Source organism: Kogia breviceps, chromosome 14 (genome assembly GCF_026419965.1).
Source record: "Kogia breviceps isolate mKogBre1 chromosome 14, mKogBre1 haplotype 1, whole genome shotgun sequence".
NCBI classification, from domain to species: Eukaryota; Metazoa; Chordata; class Mammalia; order Artiodactyla; family Physeteridae; genus Kogia; species Kogia breviceps.
The window spans coordinates 86222514-86250088 of NC_081323.1; the positions used below are offsets into that span (position 1 = coordinate 86222514).

Genomic DNA, 27575 nt, shown 5'->3' on the forward strand with positions numbered 1-27575 from the left:
TTCTAAATTTAATATGCATCAGGGCTGAAAATGACTACTCAAAAGGACTATAATTCTCAATTTATGAAGTTAAACCATTATGGATTTAATCATCATTAAGAGCTGAAAGTGGCAAGCTAAAATACGGTCAGGCCAGAGCAGAGGTCTAGGTGACTTCCAAAGTGCTCTCTTTTTGTAAAACATGCTCTTGCTGCTACACCACACACACACACACACACACACACACACAATGTTCAAATATGAAACAAAAAGTGTTGCAAGCAACGCTCCATAGGGATTGAAAAAGTTCTCAAGATCACTTCTAAACAGACCTTATGCATTTTTAAGTAGCAGGTTCATTTAGAAACAAACCCCCAAAATGGTTACTTAAAACCCTGCCTTGGGCTTCCCTGGTGGCGCAGTGGTTGAGAGTCAACCTGCCGATGCAGGGGACACGGGTTCATGCCCCAGTCCGGGAAGATCTCACATGCCGCGGAGTGGCTGGGCCCGTGAGCCATGGCCACTGAGCCTGCGCGTCCGGAGGCTGTGCTCCGCAACGGGGAGAGGCCACAACGGTGAGAGGCCCGCATACCGCAAAAAAAAAACCAAAACAAACAAAAAAAAACCCTGCCTCGCAAAACAGAAACCCCTGCAATAAGATCAATAGCTCTTTAAAATGAGAAATGTTGTCAGTTTTGAGAAATGATGTCCAGACTGGCAATGTGTCTCATGGTGGGCCTTCCGTGGGGACAGTTCCAAGGATGGTCCATCTCCCCCATGTGGGTGATGAGTTTCTTCATCTCACTTGTGTTAAGAGCAGTTCCAATCATCACCTGCATGTGAGACATGACGGCTTACATTAAAGTTTTACTGGTTTTTGGTTAGAAAAGCAACTCTTCAGAAGCCCTGTTCTCTACAAAGAGGCTGCACAAGATTACAACAAAAGCAACAATTTCCTGAAAAGTCCTCCCCCGAAGAACCCGACCTTCTAGCATCTCAGCCCTCGGCCTCTTTGTGAAATCCAGCCCCTCCGTGGCTCTGTCGTGGCAGCATATCCTCAGGAGAGACGCTGACCACTCCCGTCCAGGACCAACCAGTCTCACCAGCTCCACCAGCATCCACATCCCAGCCACCCCGACCTCCCACCATGGCGACTGCAGCGGCCTCCTAACGAGCCTCCCCGCTTTCCTCCTTCTCCAACTCGAGGCCAGTGATTCCTTTTAAAGGCGTGTCAGATCACGTGGCTCCTCTTCGAAGCCCCACCCCCACCTGGATAAAAGCCCAAGTGCATCACCTGACTTGGCCCTCACCGGCCTTAGTGTCCACACCTGCAAGCAAGCAGTCCTTCCGCCCCCACTGCAGCCACACCGGCACCCCCTTGCCTCTAGTACAAGCCCATACAGCGAGTACCTGCCTCAGGACCTTGTCACTGGCTGTGCCCTCTACCCAGGATACGCTTCCCTCAGATATCTGCGTCTCTCATTGTTCCCTGTCCCGCAGGCTGCTGCTCAAATGTCCCTGCCTCCCCGCAATGGAAGAGCTCGCCTTGTCTGTCCTCTGTAGCCCTCGGGCTGGGCCTGAGCACCCAGGAGAGGCTACTTCAGTTGGGTGCTCAGGGAGGCCCGAGGATGGGAGGGGGCCAGGTGGGCGAAGAAGGCATGCGGAGCGGGGCATCCAGGCAGAGGGACAGCGGGCGAGGACTTGGGGCGGGAAGGAGATGGTGTGGCAGGCGTGGCTAGAGCCGAGCCTAGGACACGGGGCCCACGGGTGCAGCAGGAGACAGCCCGTCCCCATCAGCCCGTGTGCTGTGCGGAGACAGCGCTGCAGCGCCAGGGACCTGCCAGCGTGGGGACTGAGGAGCGGCCCGTGGCCCCAAAGATCTCTGCCTCACAGGAGGACAGGGCACTGTGAACATCAGGCCCAGCTCTGACTCCTACCCCCAACTCCAGGACGGGAAGGTCAAGGTTAAGCCTTTATCAAAGAACCATCTGTGGCTGAAGTCAGGTCCTGGGCCCTATTCTCTCATCAAACTCTTGCCTGGAGGAATTTCATCCAGTGCCATGGCCGTAACTTAGAAAACCTAACCCTTTCTCTCCGGCACCGACACTTCCCCGGCTCTGGATTCCCTGATGGGACTGTCCTCAGACACCTCCTCTCACGTCTAATGGGATCTCAAATACAACGCGGCTAACGGAGAATGCTGAAGCCCAGCGCCCCCAAGTGAAGATGCCGCGGCCCTCGCCCCACCTCCCTCACTTCCGTTACGACACCCTCTCCGCGCTCTCTCCCCCATGGTCACCCTCCAGCACCTCCTGACACGGGCAGCGCAGACGCCCAGGTTCGGACCAGGATCCCAAGGACCTTAAGTGGGTCCCCGGACGGGACCCCACTCCCATCCTGGTCCCCCACCCCAGTCACACGGGGTCGGCCTCTGGCTTCGCCAAACACCCCGAACCTTTGCACTTGCTAGTTCTTCTATCTGGAAAGTTCTTTCCCAACCTTCCAAGTGTCAGCTGGGAGGTCACCTCCTCAGACAGCCTCACCCCGACCGAACTTGTATCTGAGGCTGCCGTTATTAATGTTATATCCATTTCCCCCACTAAACTATAAGCTCCACGAGGGCAAGGACCTCGTCTGCCGGGTTACCTGCGCCCCCAGCACCCGGACCAGGGCCGGACACCCAGCGGGGGCTGAAGGGGTCTCTGCTGAGCGCATGAAGGGGTTAGGGCCAGGTGATGCAAACACACGTGCTCTGCTCTGACATCAGGCTCATCACCAACCACTGCTATCGTTTTCTAGAACCAGGCTGAGCCGCGGTAGCCAGACAATACGCAGCGTCTGCCCTTGGGGCTCCTGTGAAAGGCGAGCTGACTGCAGGGTTCTGGATAATCTCGTGCAGGGCCCTTGAGGGCTGGCAGCACCTGATCTTTACCCACCAGTGTCATTAATACCCGTGAGGTCCATGGACGAACAACGTGGATACCCAGCTAACTGCGTGGAGTGATGAAAGCTCTGAGGACGCTGCTTCAGGGACGCTGAGAAAGAGCCGTAACTATGGGTCGGAGGTCTGGCCTAAGGCAGACGTGCAGGGCTTGTGTGTTACAATGACTGAGGACGGTGGGGCCCCACGCACACAGCCCAGAGCGAGCGTCACCCACACTGAATAAGGCTGACGAGTCAGGGGCTGAACTGAGACCTTCCAAGGCCCACGAGCAGACCCGTCAGGCTCCTGCAGATAAGCTTTCTTCACTTACAGACTTCCGACAGGCCCTGGAGGCAAACATCTGCCTGACCCGGGAAGGCCGGCACATGACACCGGGGCTGTCGCTCAGCATGAAGATCAGTTCATCTATGTCCTGGGGTCCAAAGGTCCAGCTTTTACTAGTCGGCAAGGAAATCAATTTAGCTCTTTCAGTGACCGGCGCTAAAAGAAGAAAATTTGGAGAAAAAGCCATCATTTGAAAAATCCGTTTCATTTGGGTGCTATTTGTAAGGAACATCTGAAAGACAGGGCAGAAGCAAAACACTTTTTGGGGGGAAGCATGTTCATCTCTTATAAAATACGCTGAAGTGTATGACTGCAAAGATCGTTCTCGGGCTTCCCTGGTGGCGCAGTGGTTAAGAATCTGCCTGCCAATTCAGGGGACACGGGTTCGAGCCCTGGTCCGGGAAGATCCCACATGCCACGGAGCAGCTAAGCCCATGCACCACAACTACTGAAACCTGTGCTCCAGAGCCCGAGAGCCACAACTACTGAAGCCCGCACACCTGGAGCCCGTGCTCTGCAACAAGAGAAGTCACCGCAACGAGAATCCCGCGCACCGCATCGAAGAGTAGCCCCCGCTTGCCGCAACTAGAGAAAAGCCCAGGCGCAGCAACAAAGACCCAACACAGCCAAAAATAAATAAATAAAATAAATAAATTTATATTTAAAAAAAAAAGGATCCTTCTCAGCTCTAAAAGGACACAGTTCTACAGTCCTAAGTAATAACTTACCATCTTCATCGATAACAAAGTCAAAGCCATTCTTTCTGAATATTTCCAGATTTTCTATTAGAACTGCTTCATTGACAGCCGTTAAGTTGAGGGTCTGAGGTCTGAAAAACAGAGACCCAAACTAGACCTTGAAGGCAAACATTTGGCTCTAAAGCAGAAATGAAACTAAAACAGCAATTCTGTGATTCTTTGAATTCATTTCAAAAAGCAACACGAATAACATGCTTTCAGCTATGAGCCTCTCCTGTCACAGAACTCTGAGCATTTCCTTTTAATTTCTTTTCTTTAAAGTTCTTTTTAGAAGTTAGAGTAACTCCAAAAGTAGTCCGCCTTTCCTCAATCTGCCATACCACCCCAATGACTGTCTTTTTAAAAATTCTCTTCTCCAAGATAACGATATGACCTAAAAATGCTGTTTTTCCTCCTCACAATAAAGACAATTTGAAAAGTGGGGTTCGGTCACTACAGACATTTGAAAACAGAAGAAACAGCATCTGTTCTGCTATCCTGCTCCTTCCGCTTGCATTCTTTTTTTTAAAAGATTTGTTTTTTTATGTGGACCATTTTTAAAGTCTTTACTGAATTTGTTACACTACTGCTCTTGTTTTATGTTTTGGTTTTTTGGCCCCAAGGCATGTGGGATCTTAGCTCCAGGGATCGAGCCCATACCCCCTGTACCCCCTGCACTGGAAGGCGAAGTCTTGACCACTGGACTGCCAGGGAAGTCCCCCCTGCCTGCATTCTTTATCCATCCGTCTCTCCTCCTGGATTTCCTGAGTGCTTAGTAAGACAGACACCGCTAAAGGCAGGAGATACAAAGGTGAGCAAACACAGACTGGTTCTCTGCTCTCATGAAACAAACAGCCTAGTGGGGAAAAAAAGACACTGATCAAACAGTCAAACAAACAAACTGTAATTACAAGCTACACTGGGAATCAGGAAGAAGAGACACCCAGGGCCACAGGAGCCCAGAGCATGTGAGACTTGGCCTGGAGAGAGAGGGTGTCAGGGAAGCCTTCTCTGAGGACATGACCTTTGAGCTGAGATCTGGGGCTGCGTGGAAGTTATCAGGTGATGGGGGTGAGGGGCGGGTGCAGGGGCAGAGACAACAGTCTGTAAAAAGGCCCTAGGATGGACCACGGACGTTCCCAGAGCCACACACAAAGACCTGCTTCATTCTGCTTAATGGCTCTGTAGGAACTCTCAGGCCTGTCAAGGGAAAAGGAAGGATGGCCAGAGTATAGAGAACGGGAGAAGAGGGCTTAGGAACAGCTGAAGAGGTCCTCAGGGCCAAACTATGCAGGGCCGGTAGGAAACGGTGCAGTTGTGGCCTCTATCGTTTCATCCTGAAGTGTGATCCACGTGGGACCCACAGTGGCCTGTGATTATCCAGGTCAACTTGAAATGCCACAAACGAGACCGCGCTTACACCAAATGGCTAAAAAATAAACGACCTCTGTAACAGGGGCAGGAATAGCTCGGTATTATAAAGTGGCTCATTCAATGTCTTTACTATTACTACTTTTACTCCTCCTGAAAATAGATATAATTAAGCCATTCTGTAGGACACAGAGTACTCAGCAAATAAACTAGGTATGTGTTCCAGCCGAGGGGCTGTTTTAGTGGTAACTTCTTCATGCTGGGATCTGCTGCTGTTGGGATCTGAGTTAATTAAGTAGTTTAATTTCCCAAATGAAAATCCAAGACCTCTCCTTACGAGTTCGCTTAAGAAAAGACTTCTGGTTTATATGCTACACCATCACACCGTCTTGTAAAATGGTCAGTGTAAAACATTAAATTTGGCAAAAGAGAGATAAATACCAAATTCTGTGCAGTGACTTAATCATTGCTCTACCATGGCTGAGGACAGACACACAGGCACTGCTGACCTTCTGAACGCGTGAATTCCATGCACTCTAAGTAGATATACTCTGTACCATAAATTGCTCTTCATCAGAAGGATTTTCTGGCCAACCAGTGATCAGCATTTTTGAACAGCTTAAAAGCACTTTAAGTATCTTTTGATACTTAAAGAATCCACTAGCTGTGTGACCTTGGGCCAGTTATAAACGTCTCTCAGTTTTATCACCTGTGAGACCGTTGGTGGTAATACATAGTAACTACTTCAAACGTGTGTGTGATTAAATATAAATTGCTTCAACAGCGCCTGGCACCAAAGAAGCACTCCATAAATGGCAGGTATGACTATTATTACGCAAAAAGTGTAAAAATCTGCTGTAAGGATACATACAGCCAAAAAATATACATGGACAGACAGACAGACAGATAGATAAATAGGTATAGATAGGTTTAGACAGAGATAAAGACAGACACACCTATAGCTAAGAGATCTTAAATTTGGGGGATGAAACAACACTGAAAACTCTGAACACTGAAATGAACTTACGCTATCAGCCTTTGACCCTGGAGGACAGTGTGCTGTTGCAGCATCTCGAAGTTGTATTTCTCGTCTGTGGCGTGCTGGTCCACTATGAAGATATCTGCATTCAGTTTGGTGATGATGAACCCCAAGTTAAACTGACCAATGATTTCCATTTCTGCAAACATCGCTTTGCTGCATGTAGAAAATGTTAATTACAAGACATTTTAACTTCTTTTTTGGTCTGTGCTGCGTGGTTTGTGGGGTCTTAGTTCCCTAACCAGGGATTGAACCCGCACCCTTAGCGATGAAAGCGCGGAGTCATAACCACTGGACTGCCAGGGAATTCCCTTTTTAGAAGACATTTAAAAAGATTCCTTCTCTGCTTATAAAACACTAATAAAAAAGTACAGGGCTTCCCTGGTGGCGCAGCGGTTGAGAGTCCACCTGCCGATGCAGGGGATGCAGGCTCGTGCCCCGGTCCAGGAAGATCCCACATGACGCGGAGCAGCTGGGCCCATGAGCCACGGCCGCTGAGCCTGCGCGTCCGGAGCCTGTGCTCCGCAACGGGAGAGGCCGCAACAGTGAGAGGCCCGCGTACCGGAAAAAAAAAAAAAAAAAAAAAAAGTACAAAAACATAAAATAGGCAAAGTCCCTAAAAATCCCACTTTCTAAGGATAACATTATTCATTCCTCCAACTCTCCAGGTGACATTACTTACTACTATTAATGATTTGGTCCATATCCTTCCAGACCTTTGACTATACACCGTTTAAAAAAAAAGAAACAATAATGGAATCAATTCTTCATACCGTTTCACTCTCATCACTTAACAATGAATCTCAGATATTTTTTCAGACCCATATATAGAGACCTACTTCATTCTTTTTAATGTCCATGTAGGAATTCATTATGTGGATGTACCAATTTGTCTGACAAATTCTCTACTAAAGGACACTTCAGCTGTATCCATTTTAAGAAACACAAACAAACGTGCAACACCCCTATACATAGATCTTCTCTACTGTGGATGTATCTGTATGATAAATCCCTAGATGTGTTATTATATATGTACACTTTACTTTGATAGGAGATCTATAAAAGTTTACACTCCCACCAATATGTACAGTTGTCCCTGGGTATATGCAGGTGATTGGATCCAGGACCCCCAGGATGCAAAAATGCACAGATGCTCACATCCCTTACATAAAATGGCACAGTACGTGCATATAACCTATGCACATCCTTCCCATATACTTTATTTTTATTTTATTTATTTATTTATTTTTTTGCGGTACGTGGGCCTCTCACTGTTGTGGCCTCTCCGGTTGCGGAGTACAGGCTCCGGACGTGCAGGCTCAGCGGCCATGGCTCACGGGCCCAGCCGCTCCGCGGCACGTGGGATCTTCCCGGACCGGGGCACGAACCCGCGTCCCCTGCATTGTCAGGCGGACTCTCAACCACTGCGCCACCAGGGAAGCCCTCCCATATACTTTAAATCATCTCTAGATTACTCATAACACCTACTACAATGTCAATGCTACGTAAAATAGTTGCCAGCACGCAGCCAATTCAAGTTTTGCTTTTTGGAACTTTCTGGAATTTTTTAAAATTTTCGATCTGCAGTTGCAGAACCGGCAGATACGGAGGGCTACCCGTATACGAGTACCTTTTCGTCAAATAGTGGATATCAATTCTTCTAACGGGGAGCACCCCCCGCCCCCTGCCCACCCCAGGCTGAGCTTCAGACTCTGTTGCAACAGGCGTGGCTGCATTTCATTCATTTACCAATGAAAATAAGTTGGTTGGAGTAGCAGAGTGAGCACTGCTGGGCCTCCTGCCTGCTGCCAGTGGCTGCCTTGTAGGAGGAAAAGACAAGGGCATCGCAGAAGCGAAAGAGAAGCCGCTGCTCCTGCTGTCTTGCAGTGGCCCTCCAGCGCCCCCTGCTGATCAAGCCTAACAGTGCACCAGGAGAAACGCTCACAGCTTACATGGTTCAGCCTCCAGGACTGCAAAACAGGGCAAAGAGTGGATTTGGAACCGAGAGGCAATAAACTGGTAATTGGCACAAATGCCAACTCCCTGGCTCTGACTGCTCTTCCAGGAACCGCCTGAGTCTGCTCCAGTTCCCCAGGCAGATTGCCCATGGGAATGAACCTGTGCCGGCCTGAAGACCCGGGTCTTCTGTGTCTTTGGCAGGTGTATCTCCCACCATAAACTAGAACCTAGCATCTGGCTTAAAGAAACCAAGTTTTACAGCTTGGCATATTTAGTTATAATTCAAAATGCAGAAACAGGAGCTGGTAAACACAACCTCAGTATCTTCACTGCTGCCTCATCTTTAGCTCAGTACTTTTTCCTGTGCTTCTCAGGAAAAAGTAAACCTCATCAGACCAATAGCTCAGAACAGAAGTACAGCCAATCCAACAGCCGTGCCCTAAAAGCCAGAAGCCAATGCCAGGCCCTTGTGGATCAGCTTCTCAATGTGACCTTCTGGGGTACTTGTCAAAAATGCTGATTCCTGGGCTCCACACCCAAGATCCACCAGAGCTACTAAAGCAGAAACACTGGAATCTGGCCATACACAGGTCCTGCTTGTTCAACAAGCTCTCCAAGTGATTCTTAGGCATACCAACATTCGTGGTGATCAACACATGTTTGCAAACTTAATGAAAATCTCTATTTAAAAATATTAAAGGAACCTGGCTCTCTTCACTGGCTCCCTCTGAGTTCACAACCAGAGAGGTTCGTTTCCATTAATTACACACCTTTTAAAAGAAAAAAAGGTTCCTGAAAACCCTTCTCCGTGTAAGCTAGGCACTATGAATAACAAAGAAATTATATAACGCTCGGTGAAGAATTTATAACTGAAATTAGGCAACGCCCGTGTGGTCCAGGCTAAAAGTGCTACAAAAATGCAATGTACTTGCTGAGTTGCACTGTGCACAGGACACAGCACATTTCAGTAACTGGTGACACAAAACAAAGACAAAATTTTAAAAATAAAAACTATTTCAAAAGAATTCATCCTTTTTAAGAGTCCCAACGTTGGACGTGACTACTGTTAAGAAAGTGCTGGTGACCAGTGTTTTCTATTATCTGTATTGTGAAGATTTTTCTTTAAATTGACTTTTTTTTACTTAGCCTTATCTGATGCAATCTTCTTGAAATCATAGCTTCGATAATGTGATAATTTTTCCTCATACATGTTAAAATTGGAAGATGGGAAATAGCAACATTCCCCAAAGCTGCCCTGAATTCAAGGCAGGGAGAAGTCACCATGGGCTGAAAACCTCCAGAAAAAGGAATAAAATTGGGGTCAAGAAGGCCTTGATTGATTTGGACCGATGGAAAAGATGTGCAGAGAAAAAATCTAAGGAAAAAAATTCTTGCAAGATTTCAGGCTGCAGAACTGCCTGGCGAAAGAGTTCTTAAAAGAAAATTAATGTGATGGATGTGAGAGGCGAGGAAAAGAAGTTGGTGAGTGGAAAAAGTGTTACCTTATCTGTTTTCTTAGTTCCTCTTCTGCTGCTTGATTTTCTCCAGGGCAAATCTTTGCCCGAAACTTCCTATAATTTTGTCCACCTTCTCGTTGTTGTTCTTGCTGACATAACTGCTTTATTCGCTTGGCTAAGTAACTCATAGAAAAGTCAAGGGGCACTATTTTCTTGTTAATTTCAACAGCTACATCCACCTCGGATGCTGAAGCGTTCTGAGTTTTCACGGCCTCTGGAGGGACATCGGGATTTAAAGGAACCCCTTCCTTTTTGAAACGCTTTGCGTTTGGGGATGAGAGATGCGTAGGCTGCGGCAGGACTCTAGGTCGGGAGTCGCTTTCTTCGTGGTCTGAGTGGCAATTCGTGCCCCAAAGACGACGGTCAGTTTCAGGTAACTTCTCCAAAGACTCCACATTTTCTTGCGAAAACCCATCTTTGGGGGAGCTTGCCACATGGTCACTGCTGGGGTGGCTGCCCGTTTTTTGGGTGCCGGGCCCCTCCTCAGGGCCGGCAGATCCGCTGCTGTGCCCCCAGCCCTCCTCCGTGTCCGGTCTAACCACCGGGTCACAGGGGCCCTGAGTGGAAGTCATCCCTTCCTCCCGAGGTTCAGAGATGTGCTTCCAGGAGCAGAGGGGCCCTGAAGCGCTAGGAAGCGGGGTGCTGCTTTTCTGTCGCGGAGAAATCCGTCTTGGGTCGGTGGCCTTCGGGCCCCGAGGCTTGTTCTCCACTGTGTGACGAAGGGAAAAGGCCTCTCTCAGCCTGGAAATGGTCGCTGCCCTTTTCTCTTCCCCGCGGGTCCTTAACGGGGCGGGATCATCCTGCTTTCCTGGCATGGGCTTCTCCACCTCTGCCGAATGCCTTTTTATTAAGTGACCTAAGCACATGTGAACAGAGAAGGGCATCAGGGGCTGCGCGGAGACAGAATGAGGGGACGCTTTTACGTGAACAGGCATTTCACAAAAGAGGAGCTCCGAACGGCTGATCCAATGTGTGAACACAGTTCTACGTGAACCATAAAGGAGACATGAACTAAAACCACAATGTGATGCCACTATATACTCATCAGAACAGGTAAAAAAAATTTTTTTAATGTTTACAAGGCTGAAGATCAAATGGGATGCTTAAATACTGCTGGTGGTGTTGAAACTGGTACAACTGCTTTGTAAAACTCTCTGGGAACATCTCATCTGAACATGCACACCTGTGACCCCGCACTGCTATCCTACCAGAAATGTCTACCTGTGCTGGCCTAAACCGTGGACGGGGGTGTCCGTGACAGCTATGCTCACGGCAGCCCAATCCCGGAAACAACCCAGCTGCCCACAAATAAGTCGTGGTATTTAAATACAGCAGAATACTGTACAGCAACGAGAATGAATAAATGAACTGTCCCACAGGACTTGGGTGAATCTCACATACAAAATATTGAAAGAGAAAAACCAGCGATGTTAAAATGTAAATACTGGGTGCCTTCAAATCAAAAACAGATAAAACGAATCCATGGTGTTAGAAGTCAGGAAAACAGTTCCCACTGGGGGTCAGTGTCTGAAAAGGGGTACAAGGGGGGTGCTGTGGGTGCTATTTCCTCCTGATCTCGGGGCTGACGCACTCACAGCACATTTGCTCCTGTGTGGACGCTGTACTTCGATGAAAGGGCTAAGAAGAGGGCGTCGACTTGATTGTGCCTCAAGATGCAGAGATAAGTTGAGCAGTTTCTCTGTATGGGGTGGCCTCTCTGACCACGCACGCGCTCAGAGATGCCACCACCGGCCCATTCCACAAAGATGTGACGCTCCCTCCCATCCTCCGCCCCACCCCCACCCCCAGCGGGCCCGTGCGCGCACGCGCGCATGCGCACACACCCCCCGCATGCAGTCATACTAGCCCGTGCAGAGAGTGGGCGGCAGAGATGCGAGGTCAGTAGCTCGGCCGCACTCATGGCGGTGCTCCTGTGCGCCTCTCCCGCCACCCAGCAACCCCGCCCCACCCTTAGAAGCTTGTGTCCCCACCATACACTCCGACTGTCACAACCGCCGACCGTGGCACTCGATGAGAGCGCACCTGTCTTCCAAGTCAGCCTCTCCGCCCCCCAACCCCAGGGTGTTAGGAAACGTGAAGACAGAGCCACTCTGCGTCCCGCCCCTCCTCTTAACCCCTGGCTTATGGCTCCTGGTACCCTCGGGTTACGGGTTACGAAGCCTCATCCCAGAACGACTTCCTGCCATCGTCACCTGAGCTTTCCACCAAACGTATTTTCAGCTTCCTGAGCTGCTCTCTGGTCTCTTCCCCCCGCCGGAGGACAGTGATTGGGACCCGCCACCTCCGTCTCTGCACAGACGTGGAGCTCGGGAGCAGGTTGGCCTAGAGAAGGGTATCCACCCCAAGGAGTGGATCTGGCTGTCAGAAGGGGTAGCGGCCAGCTCCTGCCTCTGCTACGGAAGGCTGCTGGGGCTCAGCTGTGGACTCCTCCCCGCAAGGTGCCCCGGATGCAGTTAGTTTGGATGCAAAAGAATAAACCAACTATTCAAACGAAAGGCTGCTCACTCAGGACCAGGAAGTAAAACAATGATTGTGCATATTTTTAGAGGTCAAACCAGCTTTGGGCCAATGAATGCACGGGGGGACATGAGGGAAAACGGAAGATTAAGGGCCCCCCCAAATTCCCTACTCCATAAAAGATAGGAGAAAACGGGTAAAAATGGTCAGAATCAACTTTTTCAGAACTCTGGAAATTAACAAAAGGCTTGCCACGATCGGGGAGTGTTTTCGTTTGTTTGGTTTTTGGTTTTGGCCGCACCGCTTGCCTTGCAGAATCTCAGTTCCCCAACCAGGGATTGAACCCAGGCCCTGGCAGTGAAAGTGCTGAGTCCTAACCAATGGACTGCCAGGGAATTCCAATGGGGGCGTGTTTACTGAAAGGAGAATGGGTGAGTCTTGGTAAGAAAGTATCCCTGGGTGAGAACGGAGGGGGCTTGCATCCGTTTTAATCCAGATTACCTTAAACGTGCAGCTACATACTTTCTAGGGTGACACGTCCTCTCTGAGTTGGCCATTACCGCCTCTGACAGCCAGATCCACTTCTTGGGGCAGAAACTCCTCTAGGCCAGCCTGCCCCCCATCTCCATGTCTATTTGGGCATTGTGCAGAGATGGAGGTGGTAGGTACCCATCAAAATCTGACAGATTTTGTTTCATGCCAAAAAAAACTTTACCTCCGAAAAGATAAGGAAAGCATCACAACAGCTACAAGTTTTAGAAGCTGTTTATACACTTGTGTTTTTCTTACCTTTGACATCAAACAGTGGCTGCTGACTGACATTCAGTTTGTTAACATCACTATCGAACATTCCTATCAAAGACGTCTTTAAAACTGCCAACAAAAGCTTCTCCTCCTGTAGTAAAATTTGCCTTTTATCTGGAGTAACGTTGATGTCGACACATTCTAAAGCAAAATAGAAAAGATGCCAACTGTGTTTAAGTTCACGTTTAACAAGAGAGATTTCCCCATCGACTATTTTATTCACTTGCACTTGCCAAAAGCCGTGTCCAGATTCATATTCATACTATAAAACTAACTCTTTCAAATAAACAAGGAAAAGATGAATAATTTTTTTTTTTTTTTTTTTTTTTTTTTGCGGTATGCGGGCCTCTCACTGTTGTGGCCTCTCCCATTGCGGAGCACAGGCTCCGGACGCGCAGGCCTAGCGGCCATGGCTCACGGGCTTAGTTGCTCCACGGCATGTGGGATCTTCCCGGACCAGGGCACGAACCCGCGTCCCCTGCATCGGCAGGCGGATTCTCAACCACTGCGCCACCAGGGAAGCCCAAGATGAATAATTTTTTAAACATATGAAATATGCAAGCATTTGAGTAGATAAATTGCAAAAGAAAAAATAGCAAATAAACCCATGAAAAGGTATGATAAAATTGCAAACTAAAATGTCATTTTTATCACCTATTGAATCTGGTTAAAAATTATAATACCAGGGGCTTCCCTGGTGCCGCAGTGGTTGAGCGTCCGCCTGCCAATGCAGGGGACATGGGTTTGTGCCCCAGTCCGGGGGGATCCCACATGCTGCAGAGCGGCTGGGCCCGTGGGCCGTGGCCACTGGGCCTGCACGTCCGGAGTCTGTGCTCCACAGCGGGAGAGGCCACAACAGTGAGAGGCCCGCATACCGCAAAAAAAAAAAAAAAAAAAAAAAAATTATAATACCTAGTACATTGTTGGTAGGTGTGTAAATCGGTATAATTGGATCCCATTCACTGACCCAATGATTCTACTTCTAGAAATTTATCGTAAAGAAATAATCAAAAATATAGGTAATGATTTATCTATAAGAACAGTATTTAAATTTCTAAAAACCGAAAACTAAAATAGGCACAAACATAAAAGTTTACAATCAAGATATATCCACACATTGAAATACAATACAGCTATTAAAATCATGTTTCTGAATAAACTTTAATGACATGGAAAAGAAAATGTTCATATCTAAGGATAAAGAGCACAAAATTATCCAAAATTATTTTCTCACTCCAAAAAATATGGATAGATATATATATCATTATACATATACGTTTTTTAAGGTGTGCACATATATATTTCTAAGTACCTAAAAAAAATATTGGATAACAGTAAACCATAATATTAGCAATCAGAAGAAAAGCATCTACATGAAATGAATTATTTTCAAAATCAGGGAGAACATTTAGTCTACTTTCTCCCTCGGCTGACATGAAAAAGTCACATTTTCCAAACAACACAATTAACATAGTTTCAAGTAGAAAGCAGGAAAGTGTGTATAAAAAATAAAAGTCTAAAAAGATTTTTTTTAATTAAAAAAATTTTTTTAAGTCTTTAAAAATACATATCACCATTAATTGTTGCTATAAAAGTCTCTTTCTGGTCATAGCAGACCTTTATAATCTCATTTTATTCTTTTAGGAGTAAGTCACCAGGGACTTCCCTGGTGGCACACTGGTTAAGAATCCACCTGCCAATGCAGGGGACACAATTTGATCCCTGGTCCGGGAAGATCCCACATGCCATGGAGCAACTAAGCCCGTGCGCCACAACTACTGAGCCTGCGCTCTAGAGCCCGCGAGCCACAACTACTGAAGCCCGTGCGCCTAGAGCCCGTGCTCCGCAACAAGCGAAGCCACCGCAATGAGAAGCCCGCGCACCGCCACGAAGAGCAGCCCTCGCTCGCCACAACGAGAGAAAGCCCATGTGCAGCCTGAAAAAAAAAAAAAAAAAAAAAAGGAGTAAGTCACCAATTTTACTGAAATGTCAGTGGAACTTACCCAAATCAACAGAAATGTTAAGAGCAACAAATGGATACTGATGTCGGTTATACATGTGATAGACCTCATTCACAAGTCTGGAAACCTATACAAAAAACAAAGATTAGAAAAGAATAAATGTTTCCTTCCCCCAGTTTCTAATAACATGCTACTACTCTAACCAACCGTTAAAAGGATACATTTTGAACAGCTTTCTTGAGGTAAAACAAACTGCACTTAAAGTATACAATTTGATAAATTCTGACATATACATATACACCCACGAACCTATCCCCACAGTCAAGATAATGAAGATATCCATCACCCAAAAAGTCTCCTCTTTCCTCTCAAAGGGGTATCTTTAATCACAGATTCATAAAACGGAATCTTTTTCCATACTCAGGATGCTTTTGAAGAAATGTCAATAAAATGAGGTGCGGTTTAAATGCTCATAAAACACATTCAAATGTACACAGAAATGTATTTATATGACTTTATAATGAGATTATTAAATGGCATTAGGGATAAGCCATAAAATCACACCAATTACAATATAGGTTAAAAATTCAGGAGCTGAGGGACTTCCCCGGTGGTCCAGGGGTGAAGACTCTGTGCTCCCAATGCAGGGGGCACGGGTTGGATCCCTGGGTGGGGAACTAAGATCCCGCATGCTGCACGGCGCAGCCAAAAAAAGATTAAAAAAATAAAAACTTCTACGCTCTATACGCTAAAAAATATTTTAAAAAGAAAAAGAAAAGAAAAATAATAGAAGCTGAACCATATCTGGTTGATAGAAGTAATTTTGGGGAATCCCCTGGTGGTCCAGTGATTAAGACTTGGAGCTTTCACTGCTAAGTATAATGTTGCTGAAGATGCAAAGTCAAAACTGACCACTGAAAGGGCTATAATCATATCAAGATGATCAGTTTAAGTTTGAGGCAGAAGTAATCTGGGCCCTTATTTTCCTGGAAAATGGACAGAACAAAGAGAAAATACAAAAGCCTATGCACGCGTGTCAGTCTATACCAAATAGACTAGATAATGGTGAGTGTTTTGAAATGTTTACTTTCTTCTAATAGTGATAATTTTTATGATAATAAATATATTGGTTATTAATATGTGTCCATATGTATGCACGCGCACATATATATAATTGAAACCACTGTATGGTAGGTGTTTTTAAATGCCTAAAATAAGCTAATTTATAGATAACCAACAAAGGATCTACTGTAGAGCACAGGGAACTGTACTCAATATTCTGTAATAACCAAAATTGGAAAAGAATTTGAAAAAGAACAGACACATGTATACGTATAACTGAATCACTTTGCTGTACACCTAAAATTAACACAACACTCTAAATCAACTATACCCCAATATAAAATAAAATTTTTTTCAAAGAAATTAACGGCGAGACATTTTAAAGATATTTTAAAAAATATTTTAAAATGACAATATAGCATTGTCTGTTAAAATAAATAATATCAATATATTTGCATAAAAACATGTTTTTAGAATAAAATTGATTAGAAGAATGAAAAAAAAGATAAAGTAATGTTTCTGAGTCAAAGTCCCAAGTTCCATGTAAATTGCCTGTGTCAGAAAATATTATTTAATAAAAAATAAAATTAAAACTAAAAGCTAGAAGAAAAAAACGAATCCCCCCATATTTTGAAATACCTTTGCTGGGTCACAAGGCCGCCGGTTGATAAAGAAAAACTGTCTGTCCGTTGAACTTCTTCCCACGCCGTGAGTACAGTGCGAAATAAAACCTGAGATACTGTTCAATGTTCGTGCCATTAGGGCGGGATTCCAGAGCAGAAAGGATCAGACACACATCAAACGGCACATTCCCAAAGTGGAAAATAAAAACATAACCCCTGGTGATGAGCTGACGAGTATTAACATTTCAGGTAACGGGTATCTGTGCTCCGTTCTGGTGAATCATGAAGGAACACAGACCCTCTGGAATGTTCCAAAGCTCCCATCGTTGACAAATCCTCCATGGGCAACCCAGCGGGTTCAAAGCTGATTCGTTTCAGCTCTCACTTTCCCTATTAAATCCTTGGCCTCCACGCAAGGAGTGGGTCTCACCCCACGCTCACATTCTAGAGCCTTCGTGCAGCCGCCACCAAGCTGTCCAGGGAGCCCAAGGACCTGTACCCAGGCTCTTTGCCCACATTCCCCGCCTTTTCAAAATCTGTTCTCTTGGGATTTCCCTGGGGGTCCAGTGGCTAAGACTCCGCACTGCCAGTGCAGGAGGCACAGGTTCAGTCCCTGGTCGGGAAACTAAGATCCGTACGGTGTGGCCAAAAGAATAAATATAAAACGCAAAATCTGTTCTCAGGTAGCAAACTTCTATCTCCTATGGCGTTGGTTAAGGGCTTCACCTGAGATTTACCCTGGGGATATTTAAGTTTCCATAAGAATGATACCTTAGCATAAAAAATGAACCCCCATCTTTAATTTCAGGGATAAGCCAAAGGCAAGTGGAGGGGGGCGGTAAGCAATATGGGCTCAGTTCTGCTATGGAAAAATGTCTGGTTTTCTTACACTGAAAGTAATGATGCTCGATTGGATTCTGGGTAAGGCACGAGTTGAAGGAAAAGCGCCTCTGCCCCTCTAAGCCAGGCCCTGACCAAGTGAAACATTACACATAACTGAAGAGTTATGCTGACTGTTCACGAAACAGAGCCTCTTCTCCAAACGCTAATTTAATAAGAAGCCCCTAAAAGGCACCAGTTACCCAGAATATTGCTTACATCAAGAACTTGACTCCTCCATATAAATCATTTTTCTCAGCAATAATACTGCCTACAGTTTATAATGGACATAAGAAACTATAAGCTTTAAAATCACAAACTTTAAAAACAAAACCAAAGGAAAAAAAAAAAAAAAACCTCAAAAAAAATTGTTTCATCATCATTTTCCTGGCACCAATTAACTTACCAAAACATGTTATGCAGAGCCTGGGCAGAGCTCAGCCCGTATTCTTCTCGGACAGTGTCACTAGGGGGCAGCTGCACAAAAGGGATGAGGCTTTGCAACTGAAAGAAATCAAGGTTTACATTTATTTCCTAATAAAGCAAGAACCGGCCTGACTTCAGAAAGGAAGATATAACGAAGGTTTTCTGTGTTTTCCTTCCTAGCCAAGCTATCCGCATCAAGAGGACAAAGAATCTCAATAGTTGCATTTTGCAGTTCTATAAAAAATAATTTTGATTTATTAGCAAGATGAAACACTTGTGCTCCTACTTATCCATAAACAATACATTGCCCACAATATTTTGTTTTCAAGGAGAGAGTAAAAGGATTATTTAAAAACTTGCAGCTCCTAACGTTAATTTTTGTGATAGGGACGTAGTTTAAAAAAAAAAGATCAATTCTTAGATTTTATTCTTTACACTATTGGAAAGGACAGTAGAAACCTGCCGTAATCACTAGAGCAATAAAATGTTTTTAAACAACTGGCCACCCAGTTTTTTGTTTTAGAATGATGATTCTCATTGCGTGGCGGTGGATGTAAGAGTGAGCTTCGGTCTAGAAGCTAGGAGACCAGTGGAAAGACTGCCGGAGAGCTCCAGGTGAGGGATTTGAGCACCTGAATCAAGAAGAAAAACAAAAAAACAGGCCACCACTACCTGTTTCTGCCCAAACACAGATCCGATATTTTCCTTCATGCTGGAGCCTCCGCTGGTGCTCACCACAGGCTGCCTCTTACCCTGTCCGACCTGATTGGTGCAACTTACACGGACGCCCGCTGAAATGATACAGTAGGCGTGTAAGACCTGGACCATTTTGGAGAACTCCTGTTTAAAAAACACAAACGCAAGGGCTCAATGTTACTTCAATCTTACAAGAAGCGCATGATTCAAGTTACACAGTCAATTCGAGGTTCTCATATCGTCTCACAAATAAGGCAAATTATTCCTGACAGAATGATCCATGAGTTGAATCTCCCTACGTGGTATCAAAGGGAAATCAGAGGATGAGGTTCTTGACCACACTTCCCTCATTTCCAAAATGTCGAGGTCTTCTGCTCCAAAAATCGAGAAGTATGTTTGTTGCCTTTCACCTTGAAAGCCCTCCTCTGGAAATTTATCCTTGTAGAAAGACTGGCATAAACAATCAAAGGTCTATTATGAAAGGGCTTCCCTGGTGGTGCAATCGTTAAGAATCCACCTGCCAATGCAGGGCACACGGGCTTGAGACGTGGTCCGGGAAGATCCCACATGCCGCAGAGCAACTAAGCCCGTGCGCCACAGCTACTGAGCCTGCGCTCTAGAGCCCGTGAGCCACAACTGCTGAGCCCGCATGCCTAGAGCCCATGTGCCTAGAGCCTGAGCTCTGCAACAAGAGAAGCCACTGCAGTAAGAAGCCCGCACACCGCAGCGAAGAGTGGCCCCTGCTCACCACAACTAGAGAAAAGCCTGCGTGCAGCAATGAAGACCCAACACAGCCAAGCATAAAAATGATAAATTAAAGAAATTTTAAAAAAAGATATATTATGAAAATGTTCATTGAAACAATCTATAATTGTGAAAAATTATAAACAACCTAAGCAACTATCAACCAGGGGCTAATTAATTACAGTATATCCACATAATGGTGCCATGGTAAAAATTAAGGTAGTTACCATCGACCAAAAAAAGGTATCTACAATATACTATATTAAAAAGTCAAGGTACAGAACAGTATATATATTATGATCCCAATTGTTTAAAAAAAAAATAGAACCATATGTATAAAGACTGTATATACATGTATGCATTTAAAGTCTAAGGGATATAGGGACTTCCCTGGCAGTTCAGTGGTTAAGACTCCGCACTCCCAATGCAGGGGGCCCAGGTTCGATCCCTGGTCAGGGAACTAGATCCCGCATGCATGCCGCAACTAAGAGTTTGCATGCTGCAACTAAAGACCCTGCACACCGCAACTAAAGATCCCATATGCTGCAACAAAGACCCAGAGCAGCCAAATAAATAAGTAACAAATAAATATTAAAAATTAAAAATAGGGCTTCCCTGGTGGCGCAGTGGTTGAGAGTCCGCCTGCCGATGCAGGGGACGCGGGTTCGTGCCCCGGTCCGGGAGGATCCCGCATGCCGCGGAGCGGCTGGGCCCGTGAGCCGTGGCCGCTGCGCCTGCGCGTCGGGAGCCTGTGCTCCGCAACGGGAGAGGCCACAGCGGTGAGAGGCCCGCGTACCGCAAAAAAAAAAAAAAAAAAAAAAAAAAAAAAAAAAAATTAAAAAAAAAAAATAAAGTCTAAGGGATATAAACCAAACTCTGGGAGGTAGGCAGAGACAATACCAACTTTCTACTGCACACAATTCCATGTGACTTAAATGTTTAATATTCTATGTCACTTGATTTCATTTTTTAAATATTTATCTTGAAAAATTTTCCAAGATTTGTAAATACATGAAACTAAAAGGAATCTAGAAAGACTCACCAAACTGTTAACAATGGTCATCTCTGGCAAGCACAAGTTCTTTATGCCTATATTTTCTGAGACACCAATTTTTTTTACCAAAAGATACAAAATAATAATAATAATAATTTTCTCTGTACAAAAAATTTTTAATACTTAAATTAAAAAACATTTTTAGTTTCCTGTATTTTTCCAAAATTAATAAAGTTATACCTAGCACAAACTGCTTTAGAGGTAAAGAAAGTTTTTAGCAGCATATGTTGAAGTAACATTTTTGATTATAAAGAATGTAAGTACAAAACAGAAAAGTACAAGGAAGATGGCAAAAAGCACAGGTGATCGCACATCCAAGAATAACCACGGGTGGCATTCATGCGTCTACTATCCCAGGCTTTTTCTATGCATATTTTGGCCAGTTGCTTTGTTTTTACAAAACTGTAATCACACACACACATATATATATATACACACACACACACACACACACACACGATTATACGTGTATATATATGAATACATATATACACATGTACGTATACACATATATAGACAATTTATAACTACTTTTTAAAACAATTATATAATATTTGGCTTTTTCATTTTCATTCCAATTCATAAAACTTGTAATGATTCACTTCTCAGGGAGCCAAGAAAAATGACCTATTAAAAAATAAAGATAGAATTAAAAAATAATACTTGTCTTAAAAGACTCATTTCCCATATTAGAAGACCTCAAAAACACAATTTGACGATTCTTTTCCAGAAAAGAAAAGGGCGGCTTCCCTGGTGGTGCAGTGGTTAAGAATCCACCTGCCGGCTTCCCTGGTGGCGCAGTGGTTGAGAGTCCGCCTGCCGATGCAGGGGACGCGGGTTCGGGCCCCGGTCCGGGAAGATCCCACATGCCACGGAGCAACTAAGCCTGTGTGCCACAACTACTGAGGCTGCGCTCTAGAGCCAGTGTGCCACAACTACTGAAGCCCTCGCACCTAGAGACCGTGCTCCGCAACAAGAGAAACTACTGCAATGAGAAGTCCACGCACCGCAATGAAGAGTAGGCCCCGCTCGCCGCAACTAGAAAAAGACCATGTGCAGCAACAAAGACCCAATGCAGCCAAAAAAAAAATTAGATAAATAAAATAAATAGATTAAAAAAAAAAAAAAAGAAAAGAAAAGGGTAAATCACCCAAAAATTAGGTCTTTGAGGGGAAGAAGCAAGCTAAGCACTTCTCCAAAAATTAAGGGGAGAGAATGAACGGGAGTGCAAACCACCCTGAGTGATCTTGGACTACGTTTGGCCATCACACTCTCTAGGCTCTCGGATTCTGAATTAACTTTCTTTTTTAAATTAATTAATTTACTTATTAATTTATCTATTTTTTGGCTGCACTGGGTCTTTGTTGCTGCGCGCAGGCTTTCTCTAGTTGTGGTGAGCAGGGGCTACTCTTTGTTGTGGTGCACGGGCTTCCCATTGCAGTGGCTTCTCTTGTTGCAGAGCATGGGCTCTAGGTGTGCGGGCTTCAGTAGTTGTGGCATGTGGGCTCAGTAGTTGTGGCTCGCGAGCTCTAGAGCACAGGCTGGTAGTCGCGGCACAAGAGCTTAGTTGCTCTGCAGCATGTGGGATCTTCCCGGACCAGGTCTTGAACCTGTGTGCCCTGCATTGGCAGGTGGATTCTCAACCACTGCACCACCAGGGAAGCCGTACCTTTTTCTTTTCTTTTTTTCTTTTTTTTTTTTTTTTTTTTTTTTTTTTTTTTTTTTTTTTTTTTTTTTTTTTTTTGCGGTACGCGGGCCTCTCACCGCTGTGGCCTCTCCCGTTGCGGAGCACAGGCTCCGGACGCACAGGCTCAGCGGCCATGGCTCACGGGCCCAGCCGCTCCGCGGCACGTGGGATCTTCCCGGACCGGGGCACGAACCCGCGTCCCCCGCATCGGCAGGCGGACTCTCAACCACTGCGCCACCAGGGAAGCCCCCTACCGTACCTTTTTAATATTCCTCTGAAACTCCTTATGGCGCACAGGTAGCGTATAAAATAACTGCTGCACGCTGACTGTTGTCCCTCTGGGTCGTGGATAGGGGGTTTTCTGGAGGATTTTTCCATTGTGATCAAACACCAGTCGGGTCCCAACCTTCGCAGATGTGTGGCAGGTAGAAATAGTTACATCACTGTACGAAAAAGCCAGCAGAGCACAGTCAGCTAGAGACTTCCAGGTGCTGGTCATGACATGCTCATTTTCTCACTTTTGTTCTCTCTAAGCTCCCCTAAAAAGAGGATGATCCCTCTGAGATCATCAGGAGAGTTTAAATCTGTGAGGAGTCATCATAAAATCCAAGGTTTGGCCCACAGATAGTGAGAGAGTTCTGTAAACGTTTTGTTTTGATATAAGCTTTGATACTTATTTTGGTTAAACTGCAAAATGAAATATCTCAAAACTTACATATTCACCAATAAAGATTTATTTCTCAGTTTGGCTACTACTGTTCTAACAAAATCTTAGAAGCTGTTGTGTAATTAAATAAGTGCTTCAGCTAAATTTTTTCCTCAACATCAAAATAAGTTAAAACCAGTAGCATATGGCATCTATAATGCATTATCTATATGTTACTTTTAAATTGAGAAGTTACTGCTTTAATAAGGGTAACAATTTTTTTACAATACTATTTGCTTCACTTCGTTCATTCATTGCTTACATTTCAGAAGTATTACCACTTAGGTTGGTAGTAAGATAAAACAGAATGCAGGAGTTAGTAGCTGAGACATTAGATGGAAAAGTGTAAACAATAATGATTCTAATCATACTTTTTAATTTTCAGAGAAATGTTTATAAGGGGGTCAAGTTAGTGGATAAAATTATCGCATCACCTCAGTGCACAGAGTGAGCTCAGAGCTTCCCCCCGAAAGCCAAACGTTTCAACCTGAGTGAGGTCAGCAAACTCCTGAATCTTAGAAGTGTGATGCTTCAGAGCTGAAAGAGAGGCGGAGAGTAAGGCCGAAGAGATCGCAAGTGATACAGCAATGAACACACACAATACCCACCCAAGTGACTGGTTTTAAAAAAGCTGTTTTGTGTTTCCTAAGACGGTGTTACCCCAAATTCTCACACATTTGGCCCAAATATTTTAATATAGGATTAGCAAAATTCAACTTACTTAAGCCTTCAAAGTTTTCTTCTTCTACTCCACATCCGTTGTCTGAAACTTCAATGAGCTCCACACCGTAGTCTTTAAGCCTGAGCTCTAAAAAGGTTAAAATATTGATTTTTCAAATCGATCCATGCGAAAAGCCTTTAGAGTGACAGTATCTATAACTTACAAAATGCAACTTTGAGTCCTAACTATATTTATTTAAATGTACTACTGTCATTTCGTATATTTTATTTTTTAAAGTCCTTCTTGGCTATTTACTAGCCCAGATAAAACAGTTTTGTTTTTATTTTCTTTCTTTTTTCTTTCCTTCAAGGGGATAATTTTAACACAGTCATTAAAGAGAATAAGTTCTGGAATCAGACTCCCTGGGATCATATTTTACTAGCTTTATAACCTCAAAAAAAAAAAAAGTAAATTCCTTGTGCCTTAATTTCCTCATTTGTAAAACGGAGATAATAATTATAACAATAATAATAACTCCAATCTCATAAAGTTATTCTACAGATTAAATGAGGTATCCCGTCAGAATAGTTCTTAGCACAATGCCTGCCTGGCACATAGTAAGAACACAATAAAAGTTAACCGCTATTATTATTATGACTGCCTAGCTAAATATTAGGCACATAAGTGCTAAATTTATGTTTAAAAAATAATAATTTATCTGTATATCAATACCTGATTGTCTTATTAGAGTAACAAACACTTCTTGAATAAAACAGCATAAACTGATCATTTCTTGTGGTTTAAAACTCTCCCAGACTTACCAACGTTAGTGGCACTGGCGTCCACGCTATTTTCCACCAACTCCTTCACAGCAGTGCTTAGACTAAGAACCACCTGCCCAGAACAAATCTGATGGACTGACTTCCGATCGATAGGTTTGATGGCCTTAGCAAGTTCTGAACTAAAGAAACGGGTTACAAGAAACAGCAAGGAGGCAATTATGCATTTTCATCCTGGTTTTAACTGTGGGAAATGATTCATCTCCATTAATAGTTAATGGGTCTAATCCATTCATTATATTAACATATCCATTTTATTTATTTATTTATTTGCGGTACGCGGGCCTCTCACTGTTGTGGCCTCTCCCGTTGCGGAGCACAGGCTCCGGACGCGCAGGCCCAGCGGCCACGGCTCACGGGCCCAGCCGCTCCGCGGCACGTGGGATCTTCCCAGACCGGGGCACGAACCCGCGTCCCCCGCATCGGCAGGCGGACTCTCAACCGCTGCGACACCAGGGAAGCCCCATATCCATTTATTATATTCACAAATATAAATGTTGGTCTACAATCCTTAAACATGTCAAAAAGTCTTCTGGACACCAGGGAAGCCCCATATCCATTTATTATATTCACAAATATAAGTGTTGGTCTACAATCCTTAAACATCTGTCAAAAAGTCTTCTGGGGGCTTCCCTCGTGGCGCAGAGGTTGAGAGTCCGCCTGCCGATGCAGGGGACGCGGGTTCGTGCCCCAGTCCGGGAAGATCCCACGTGCCGCGGAGCAGCTGGGTCCGTAAGCCGTGGCCGCTGAGCCTGCGCGTCCGGAGCCTGTGCTCCGCAACGGGAGAGGCCACAGCAGTGAGAGGCCCGCGTACTGCAAAAAAAAAAAAAAAAAGTCTTCTGAATAGATACTTCAAATGAAACAGACATTTAAAATCTAATTAAACTGGGATCTACATGGAGGAGACACATCCCCCTAAAGCTGTGGGTGAATAATCTTTTGCGACAATAGGATCTTCTTTCTTGAAAATGGAAAGCAATGTTTCCCACACAATTTGAAAAGCCAAAGTTTTGCTGGGAAATCCAGTGTTCATGTCAAAATCAAAACCATCTCAGAAATCGGGTACCAGTTGGTTAACTATTCCTATGGCTGCCTACAAATCCCCAGTCCAAACACAGGCTGCTAGCTCCTACCTTAGCAAAGGCCCTCACGGTTCTGGCTGTACCTACCTTCAGAATTTTCCAACTGGTTTGTCTCCAATTTTCTCTCTACTTCAATCAATTCTCCATGCTACCTCCAGAGTTACTTTAGAAATCACAAATCTGGTCAATTAATTTTTCTGCTTTAAGAACTTAATATCAGGGCTTCCCTGGTGGCGCAGTGTCCACCTGCCGATGCAGGTGACATGGGTTCTTGCCCCGGTCTGGGAAGATCCCACATGCCGCGGAGCGGCTGGGCTTGTGAGCCGTGGCCGCTAGGCCTGCGCTACCGGAGCCTGTGCTCTGCGGCGGGAGAGGCCACAAACGGTGAGAGGCCCGCGTACCACCAAAAAAAAAAAAAAAACTTAATAGCAGACTTCCCTTGTGGCGTGGTGGTTAAGAATCCACCTGCCAATGCAGGAGACATGGGTTCGAGCCCTGGTCCGGAAAGATCCCACATGCTGCAGAGCAGCTAAGCCCATGCACCACAACTACTGAGCCTGCGCTCTAGAGCCCACGAGCCACAACTACTGAGCCCACGTGCTGCAACTACTGAAGCCACCACGCCTAGAGTCCCTGCTCCGCAACAAGAAAAGCCACAGCAATGAGAAGCCCGCACACAGCAACGAAGACCCAACACAGCCAAAAAATAATTATTTAAAAGAGATAAAAATTTACTAGCATCCCACTGTCGGCTACGTAAAGTTTCAAATCTAGTCACAATTGGACCCCAATCTACCTTATTTTCTCTCTCTCTCCAATCCTCCCATTGCCAATTCCCCACCATTCTGGTCACAGTGAACAACTGTTTCCTGAATATCACAAGCTCTTTTAGACACTGCATCTTGCCCATACAGGTGTGTAGCCTCCTTCTCCTCTGCCTGGCAAGCTACCTCTCGTCTACATGTTCACTAATTTAGCAATTTCTAGTAAACGGTTTTTTCGATAACGTGTGTGTAACTGAACACAGGAGCATCCCTGAGAGGGAAATCTTTGGGTATTTCCCACAACACCTAACACATAACAGACCCTCGGTAAACCCTTGTTTAAAAAAAAAAAAAGAGAACAAACATCTTTACTCTTATTCGACCTTGCAAAGAATTCCACTCAAACTTGTCTTAAATGGAAAAACTGCAGATGACACCACTTAAAATGGAATAAATATCTCTAAAAAATTTGTTGATTTGGCAAGACACCATAGGCTACAGGTCCATTCCTGATATTTATTTGGAGGGGTGGAGATAAAACATTTAAACACAGACAGCGAATCTGGATTCAGGAATCTGACACAGTGCAACAGTGCTACCCGAAGATTCGCTACCCCTAATTCGGTGTAGCTGCCGGTAATCGCATACTCGAGATAACAGAAGCAATGCGGTTTTTAAAACTGTCCGCCGCAAATTAGCATGTGCCTTGAAGCCTCCCCGAAAATAACCCTCAATTTTAAAAAAGAAGAGAGAGCAACCGGGTAAAAAGGAAATTAATTCCGTCTACTGGGATCTCAAGCTCCGGCTTCAGGTCCACAGATGCATGGCGGCGTCCGGGCAGCAGGCCGAATCCCCCGCGGACCCCGACCTCAAAGTGCACCCACAGGGCAGCAGGTTGGGGGAGCGCCGAGGAGCCTGGCCTGGGGCCTCCGTGCGGCCGGCTTGCCCAGCGCCGCGGTCACTTTCCCCACAGGGGTCTGGAACGCTGTGGGCCTTAGACAGGGTGACCGCGAGTAGAGGATGCAAGTTCGGCTCACCTCGGCCCGTCGGCTGGCTCCATGGATGCAGAGCCTCACCCGGGAATCGGAACAGTTTGCGCCACAGCGTGGGGGGAGGGAATCCCGCCAACCTGCCGCCCATTGGCTGCTTCCGACACTGTGTCCCGCCACTTCCGGATAAGGCTACAAACGCTTCCACCTCTCCTTCTCGCTGATTGGTTGTGTCAAAGGTCGAGTCCAT

The 27575-nt window shown here is 45.3% G+C and overlaps 1 protein-coding gene across 6 annotated transcripts; it reads right to left on the bottom strand.

The window, feature by feature from the left end:
• Positions 1-53: 53 nt before the first annotated feature.
• PMS2 (PMS1 homolog 2, mismatch repair system component) lies at positions 54-27520 on the bottom strand. 6 transcript variants are annotated; one of them, XM_059036399.2, is made up of 15 exons: positions 27374-27520; positions 24473-24612; positions 23712-23798; positions 23425-23527; positions 22544-22727; positions 18776-18943; positions 18084-18181; positions 16815-16914; positions 15156-15240; positions 13138-13293; positions 9856-10726; positions 6383-6550; positions 3976-4076; positions 3234-3403; positions 54-812 (listed from the first exon to the last, which is right to left on the bottom strand). In XM_059036399.2, exons 1-15 carry the CDS (start codon positions 27394-27396, stop codon positions 669-671), a joined length of 2598 nt encoding a protein of 865 aa, XP_058892382.1. In that variant the 5' UTR covers positions 27397-27520; the 3' UTR covers positions 54-668. The 6 variants fall into 6 exon arrangements, 4 of the variants coding, with proteins under 4 accessions (XP_058892382.1, XP_058892387.1, XP_066868477.1 ...); XM_059036404.2 differs by having other exon boundaries at positions 24473-24607; positions 27374-27491; XR_010836383.1 differs by lacking the exon at positions 3976-4076 and having other exon boundaries at positions 24473-24607; positions 27374-27491.
• Between the last annotated feature and the right edge of the window lie 55 nt (positions 27521-27575).